The 8,705-nt window shown below is 45.9% G+C and overlaps 1 protein-coding gene across 1 annotated transcript in view; it reads left to right on the top strand.

Moving 5' to 3' along the window:
* The first annotated feature begins 856 nt into the window (after nt 1-856).
* The window catches only part of LOC119403611 (lipase member M-like), a 39,242-nt gene continuing 31,393 nt past the window's right edge, over nt 857-8,705 (top strand). The window contains exons 1-2 of the mRNA XM_049418372.1: nt 857-1,057; nt 6,627-6,814. Of these exons, the coding sequence (XP_049274329.1) occupies nt 962-1,057; nt 6,627-6,814 (284 nt within the window). The 5' untranslated portion in view covers nt 857-961. The remainder of the gene's footprint in view (nt 1,058-6,626; nt 6,815-8,705) is intronic.

Raw genomic sequence — 8,705 nt, 5'->3', positions numbered from 1 at the left:
AATCCTAACGACACGTAGTCTGTGCCTATAGGTTTATTGACAGTGTATCAGCTACACAGTGCCTATATATTCACTGCTGCGTACCTATGTGTACGTTATTTATTTATTTATTTATTTATTTATTTATATATTTATTTATATATTTATTTATTTATTATGAATACCCATAAGCGCCTTATCGTTATAGAGGGAAGTGGGTTAAAAACGAAAATAAAGAAAACTTCAGAAGAAGCGGCATCCTTATAGAATTGTTATATTACCAGAACATCAAGAAACATTAGTTTAGCAAATGAATGAAGGAAGGAAGGTGACTTTTTAAGGGCTCCTTTATCTTTGTTAGACGCAATATTAATGAGAACTAACAGGCAATAATGCCAAGGAAAGTATAGGAGATGTTATTTGTAGTAATATCATATAAATGTGAAGAAAACTAAAGTGGATGAAAAGATAACTTGCCGCCGGCAGGGACCGAACCTGCGACCTTCGAATAACGCGTCCGATGCTCGTCCACTTTACTTTCTTCACATTTATATTGTATTACTACAAATAACATCTCCTATACTTTCCTTGGCATTATTGTCTGTTAGTTCTCATTAATACTCATTAATGTTAGTTCTCATTAATATCAAATAGCAATACAAACAGCTATGCAAACAAAAATTGCAGTCTGAAGGAAGCCCAGGCGAAAGTCTATCAGCTGTCCGCGGTCGAAGAGCGTCAGAGTCCCTCCTCTCGGCCAACGACTTCGGTATTCCGCAGAGCGACGCCGCCCGGACCTGCGCGACCGAAGTGAACCCAGTGACCTAGAAAATCGAGCTCGCCCGCTTCACGGAACGGCCATCGCCCAGTTTCCTGCACCGCATCGACGGTAAACGCTGCCATTTCAAGGTCAAAACAAGCGGGCTGCCCGTCTTGAAGGGACAAGGATTGCCCGCTGCTTGGCCGCTCGTGCCGAAGTCTCATGCTATGGATTCTCTACTGCGTACTGTGGTTTGCCTGCCCTACACAGCGATCATTCATAGTGAGCCAGTGGCAACCAGACGCGTTTCGGAGCCCGGTGAGTGGAAAATGTTTTAGCCAAGCATCCACAATAATAATGGCTAACGTGTGGCATACGCCACGCTGAGTATCATGACGCAGAAATTGGGATGCAAGTGCTCATGCATAGCTGCATTTATGATATGATCCAGTATGGTGTTATGATCCAGTAATGCGTGTTTGGGTATTCGAACGAACTAATTCATAAGTAAATAACTATTTTACGAGTACATATATTACGCACCTTGCAATTTATTTTTTCTGTATACATGGAGCGGCCGGCAGGCTTGGCCTGACGGTCCCGACGTGGGAGTCGCCCGCTGCGTGCTAACACGCGCCTTGCAGGACCTCATAAAGTTTTGCAACCAACCAATCAACATGTCCTCATCATACGTATGAATCACTAGTTCCACACATTCTTTTTTATTTTGACACCGAAGTGTGTTTCGGCATAACAGGGCTCATTTCATCCACTGTATGCTTCATTATGAATGCAAGGGGTTCAAAAGGGAGGCATCCATAAGGCCTTCTTGTGAGCCCTGAAGTTTCCTAGCAAAACAACAGCAAGCATCTTGGTTAAGACAGTATGACAATGATAAAGGGGCTAAACTTCCGTCGTGTTGGTTCAAAGCGACATTAAGAATTTGAAAAGCGACTATAAAAAATACTATCGCAGCAATTTCGCATGCGCGTGACACGGATTACCTTTTATGGAGGGAAAATCCGACTCTGAAAAAGTCACTTTTTATTGATATATAAAGGACTAAACTTACCCTCAACATTACGTAAGAAGGCCATGCTGCTGATTGATATTGCGTAGTTGTTGATGGTTGGTACTGCGTAGTTGTTTCAATGAACGCTTGCACCACTTTGCTTACTATTCTCTGTGTATGTTTCGTTTTGTTTGCGCTGATTCCCCGCATGAGCTATGGGAAAAAATCACAGCATATCCACGTAGTGAATGATGATGAGTGGGCGAAGCTGCGGAGGTTCATCGGTAAACCGTGAATCTTCCGTGAATTTTCTGCAGTACATCATCACCGACGTGAGATAGGGCGCGTTTATACTAAAGGTTCGATGAGTTATGACGACTTGCAGCTCACTTTAATTTTACATGTACGCTGTGAATTTTCATTGTTTAGAAAACCATTGCTTTAGAAAACATCTGGCGTCTTTCGTTAAGCAGCTGGCGTCTTTTCCTCTTGCTTTAGAAACATCTGGCGTTCTTCCGTTTTGCTTTTACAAAACATCTGGCGTCTTTCGTTGGTTTATTTCATCAATCAACGGCGTTTTGAACAAAATTGTTATTGATTAATCACGCACAGGAGAAATCTCACCAGGCACTACCTTGGAGGTAAAGAAGGCTGCTAATGGAATGAGAGACAGAAGAAGTCGGCTTTTAGCTACCGCTGCGAATTTTTTGTTGTTCAACAACGCACAGGAAAAATCTCCCACCGGCACCACCTTGGAGGTCAAAGCGTAAGACTGGTTACGGACTACGACTACGACTACGAGGGACGAACGGGTGCCGCCTTAAGGGCTTCGCCCCTAAAATGAAGGGTAATATTAAGGAATTCTACAGCGTTGCATGAAGCCGCAGCCATGAAGGTTAGACGAATGCGTGTTCTCCGCATCATACACATGGTATTTGAACGGCAGCAACGCCCAAGTTGCACCCGCATGATTTGGATACAAAACTCTAAGGTCGCGGCAGCTAGACTAATGAAGCAACGACAGTTTCACTACAAAGCAGTGACAAAATAAGTTGTCCAAATGAATAGCAACACTTACGGATAACTGGTACTAAGCAGCGTGGAGAGTTGGGCTAGTTGGTACGAGTTCATTCTGGCCGAAACTGCGCAAAAGGACGGGCCACGAAGAAAGAAAGGCAAGGCAAACGAGCGCGGACTAACAACTGAGTTCATTAAACGATGAAACCAGCCTTTTTAACAGCCTAACAACCTAACACAGGAACCGCTAAAAGCCATGAAAATAAGCACGTTAAGGAGTTATCAATGAAACAGCTGAAAAGCTATCATAAGACAGGTGACAGGCTATAAAACCATGACAAACAGCATGAAAAAACATGAAAAGCGCAGTGCAAGAGAACGATTGTGCGCACATGGAAACAACCAACGTAGACTGAGATGATTACGTGCACGTGGAGCAGAGATATGCGTACTCTTTGTCAGTAAGAATAACCGACGGGGGACTATGCATCCCTCCCGTTTCCTCCCGACATTGAACGCCTCGATAATTCTACGGTCTATGAACTTCCTTTCTTTCGACAGAACTGTCGCGTCTTCGAAAACTGCCTCGCACCCGCAATGCCGGCAGTGCGCTGGTAAATGCAAAGCTGGGGCGTTAGACAGCGATCTCTCGTGCTCCCTTAGTCGCATGTTAATGCATCTCGCGCTCTCCCCTATATACAATTTCGCATATTAATGGCACCTGGTACACCACACCGACCTCGCAAGTTAAAACGGGGATCGTTTTCAGTGGTTTGAGAGCAGCGCTCGAAAAATCCTGCGTCCACAAGATGACGCAAAGCTTCGAAAAGCAAGTGGAAAGGCTAAGGAGCGCTGGGTATCCGAGTCACCTGATGGACACCGTTTTGCGGCAAGCTCGCCCGCGTGGTAAAAGAAAAAGGCATGCGACAGAATGCTAGCGGAAAGCCGAAAGAGTGGAGAAATTCGCCGTTGTTCCGTATGTTCACGGCCTTTCCCATGGTTTAAAAAATTACACCATCTCCCGCAAAAGGGGACCATGAGGCGATGCGAAGCCGGAGCACTTGCACGATCGCGTTCCGTTGGCGTTCGTTGGGCATGCTACCGACCTCGCGTCGTGGAACGCGAAGAGGGACGCTACGCGCGTCGTATCTTCCATCTAGCCTGGCCGTTAATTCTCACAGGGCGAGCGGGGAACGCGGCCTACAGGCGGGCGAGAGGGGGGCAGCGTAGGAGAGGAGAGAGAAGGGGACGCGCGGAGAGAGAGGGGAGAGAGAAGGGGACGCGAGGAGAGAGGGGACGCGCATGCGCTCGAGCTCATCGCGGCGTTGCGCAGGAGAGAATTTCGGCATGTCTAGCCCGCGTTTCAGGGAAGAGTGGAAAGGGGGAGAGGGAGAGGGAAAGTGGAGAGGGAGGGGGGAAGGGAGAGAGGGAAGTGAGAGGAGGTGTGGAGAGGGGAGGGGCGAGGAGGTGTGTGGAGAGGGTATGCGCATGCGCAGTAAGGGTGGTCAGAACGCACACCACCACCACCACCACCACCACCACCACCACCGGATTGAGCTCCGCCTTAAGATACTTCGCATCTAAAAAGATCGGGAATAAATATGGGGTGAATGTAGTTTTTTCCGCGTCTGCAAAACTTTCCAAAGTGTGCAACATGGTTAGTAAGAGGAAGGAAGACACGAGTGAGTCGCGTCGAAGTGAATGCTTAATTCATCACAGGAATAAGTATGTAACTTGCGAGGTCGGTGTGGTGTACCAGTGTTTCCAGTAGGCCTTGTTCCTGGGTTATTGCCCGAAGTCATATCAGTGAACATATCAATGTTCACTCTAGAAAGCTTGTGCGGCTGAACCTCAAAGGTTCATAATAATAATAATCGTGGGGGTTTAACGTCCTAAGACCACGACACGGTTATGAGGGACGTCGTAGTGGAGGCTCCAGAAATTTCGACCACCTGGAGTTATGTAATGTGCACCTACATCTAAGTACACGGGCCTCAAGAATTTTCGCCTCCATCGAAAATGCGGCCGCCGCGACCGGGATTCGATCCTACGACCTTCGTTCGACCTTCGGATCAGCATTTGAGCGCTATAACCACTAGACCACCGTGGTGGGTGGTTCAAGGTTCATGAGTCTGTTGTGTTGGACACCAAGCTAAGGTCGGTTATTGTACCAGTTGCAGTAGTGCAGTTGATATTTACTGATTCGCGCAAGCACACGGAGACAAAGAAGATACACACAAGGACGAGCGCAATCTAATAACTGGTTTATTTTTTCGAAAACCTTCACTTAATAACCCTCCGTTCTGCGCGATCAATAAAAAAAAACACTCATGAAAAAGCGCACTCGGCACAGCTCGTGATCACATGCCTTAATGTACAGATGACAAGAGCGAAATTTCTTTCTCAAGCAAGACAACAAAGGGGTGGCTAATACACCTTTTTGTTTGCTTGTCAATGTAAAAGGCCTTCACTCTTTCCCTCGAAGTTTGATTGCAATGCCTGTATTCGATGGTGGCGCTACTAAAACAAGCCGTGCATGCGCATTCATTGCAATGCAGCGCTAAATGTGTGTTAGGGCGACCTTTCAGACTCGACATATGTTCCTTTAAAAGGACTGAGCGTTGGGCGAGTTGGTACTGCATTACTACGAAAAAACTGCGCAAAATAAAGAGGGACAAGTGAGACATATGTTCCCTTAGCCTCGCGTTTATACATCTGTCAGTCTGCCTACGTTCACATGACCACACGTCAAAGAAATATTGTACACTACATCGTTTGCACATTTAACAGACTGGTGCTTGTGTTTAGTACTACAGGAGTCTTCTTGTACACTGTTCAGTTGCTCACATTTCTGGTCAACCAAACCACGCACACCTCCGATTTGTTCTTGACCGAATGCACCAGTTAACTTCGTAACTTCCAGATACCTTTTTTTATTTTGCGAGATAGCCCGTGTACGCGAGGAATCACTACTACCTTTCAGCTAGAATCAATCTGTCTATCCTTTTCCAAAAATGGTTCTTTTTCCTGTTTAAGCTTCATATTACCCTGCATCATAGACTGCGGGTACCCTGCGTCCTATAGGCGAGCCACCTGTTCATGAAACGCGCCATGAGCCGGGTGAAAACAAGATTTTAACAGTGCGGACCGAAAACATTTTTTGGTTATGCCATTCTTGACCATCTTAGAATGATTTGACGCAAAATTCATGAGCAGCTTCGCAGCCCGAGGCGAAAATGTCCAACACACGTGGTCTGACAGAAATTCCAGCTTCAGATCCAGAGATTGGAGCTTGTTTTCCACCGGTACTTCTGAAGTAAAAGTCAAGTCCTTGCCATGTCAATGAAAGGCCTCCAACACCGTTTTTCTGAAGTCGTCCCAGTGAACTTCACAGCAATTTAAGTAGTCGTCTACATATCTGTAGACCTTGTAGACTACACCTTCTAAGCACCTTGCCAAGTCTCTGTCGATGCTGCCCATGAACATGTTACTCAGGATCGGGGCTACCTTCGACGACCCGATGCATATTCCCTTTGCATGAATGTGCGTTTTATCATAGAATTCCACGTGAGTGTTCTCTAAATAAAAGTGCAGTAGATCAAGGAAAACTCAGTGTATCAGCTCTATCAGCTCGTCCTTGCGTATCTATACTTTGTCTACGTGTGCTTGCGCGAATCCGTGAAGATGAATATGTTCCAAGCCGACTTGCAGTAGTGCAGTTGAGTGTGGAAAAAAAAAACGCGTTACTTGTCCTCGCTGTCGGGGCACAAGCGCAACTTATCAATAGCAAATAAATAAATAAAAAATAAATAAATAAATAAATAAATAAATAAATAAATAAATAAGTTTGTCATGCAGGCCGAGCTCGTGCGAAGCAAGGGTTACGCGGCCGAAGAGCACGTGACGACCACCGAGGACGGTTACGTGCTGAGCCTGCAACACGTGCTGAGTGGTGGAGGCCGACTGCCTGGAGCACTTCCTGGACCGCCAGTCTTGCTCGTCCATGGACTGCTATCTTCGGCCGTCGAGTGGGTCATCAACTACCCGCATCAGAGCTCGGTAAGAGAACGCCTCGTTTATTTTCTGGCGGTAATCTCGACGGATAATAAAAATTTGAACGGGAGACCGAGTCGATAATAACACCGTTGAAAGTTCAATAGAAACAAAGGTATGTTGCTCGGTGAGATAGAGCAAGAGTCTTCAATATAAATGAGCGAGATTCGCCTTGCGGTGAGTCTCCGCTACCGTATACTGATAATATCAGAATAATATGAACAAAACATACCACAGGCACAAGCACTCAGACATAACGCACAACATGAGAAATTTGAACGTAAAAATGAGACCACTGTTTCACAGAAAAGTAAAAAAAAACAAGTCTTAGTAGTGCAGGAGCACAAAAAGACACAACAGGCGTCCGTTGTCTTAGGTTATATTGTAGTTTAATGCGTAATCCCAGACGCACAGTCGGTGCGCAGTTAAGAATAAGTATGTGAGAGTGTAGAGGCGGTGATAAGAAACTTAACGTCATGCTGACTATCCTATTCGCTTGATTTTGTACAATATGTCATGTCGGTGACCTACAGAGCAGTATGATGCAGACACGATATGCCTGCCAAGGCATCGGCCGTATTCTGGTTTTAGCGTGCCTTGTGGCTTGGTAAAGTCATAGCATTGTGTGACATCCGCGAATAGGTATGTACTTCTAAGTTAGAAACGAACTTTCGGCAAGTTAGTGCAAGTTAATCAGGAAGAAAAGACATCAGCAAAGAACACGCATACACAGGTCATCACTCGACCTGTCTATTGTTGTTGCCTCAATTGTGCAATCGCAGTTTGTCTTGAGAATACCAGCGCAAAATTAAAAATAACACGGGCAAACAAAACAATGATAGAATCAGATCAGAATCATTTATTTTTTCACGTCAAACAAAGGAGAGAATACATGATTAGTATATACAGAATACAGATACACACCAGACCGACGCTGAACCACAACTTAAGACGCTACGTGCAAGTTTGGGCAGTTCAACATCGCCTACCAAGTGGACGGGGTTGGCCTTTCGCGTGTACTTCTTCGGTGCGCATTGACGCATTTACGGTACACATGAACACATTTTGCGTGTATCATTTTTTGTTTTCCGTGCCTCTGTTTTGCGCTGCTCTTCTCAAGATCATGTACACCACTAGTCCTCCAGTAGCACCTAAGCGTAGTTTGCATTGTATTATACTGCCGGTTTGCTTTCTGTAAGTATGTACTTCTGGTTCTAGGTTCAAATAGCATACTGCAAGTGATACAGTGCTTTGCGATAAATATCAAGGCACAGGAAATGGTAATGAATACGTCTGCTTAGGACAGGTAGTGACCGCAGAGCCGAACCATGAGACTGAAGTAACTAGAAGAATAAGCATCGGGTGGAGGGAATTCGACAGTCACTCTGAAATCGGGAATTGTAGTTTACCACTATCACTCAAGTGGAAGGTCTATAACAGCTGCATGTTACCGGTACTTACCTGCGGGAGGAAACCCTGGAGGCTTAAAAGAGGGTTCCACTTAAATACAGGACGACGCAGCTAGCCATGGAAAGGAAAATGGAGAGACAAAAATAGAGCGGAGGGGGTCAGGAAGAATTGATGAAATCTTAGTCGAAAAAGAAAGGGGACATGGGCAGGCAAGGCCGTACCCAGTATTTTGGGGGGGGTGGGTGTTTGTGTGCATAACGGCTAACTTGCCAACCTGTGGTCCTGTGAAGATGTGCAAGTATTTTAGTGTCACCCGAAAGGTTAAAGCATTAAACATTTTGGGGGGGTGTCCGAACCCCCCATCCCCCCTTAGTTCGGCCTTGTGGGCAGGGCATGAGCGACCGCCGGTCATAATTGCGACAGATGGATTCCAAGAGAAGGCAAGCGAAGAGCGGGAGGGGGGGGGGGCACATA

Source organism: Rhipicephalus sanguineus, chromosome 8 (assembly GCF_013339695.2).
Source record: "Rhipicephalus sanguineus isolate Rsan-2018 chromosome 8, BIME_Rsan_1.4, whole genome shotgun sequence".
In the NCBI taxonomy this organism is placed as follows: Eukaryota; Metazoa; Arthropoda; class Arachnida; order Ixodida; family Ixodidae; genus Rhipicephalus; species Rhipicephalus sanguineus.
This window is presented reverse-complemented; position numbering and strand designations above follow the sequence as displayed.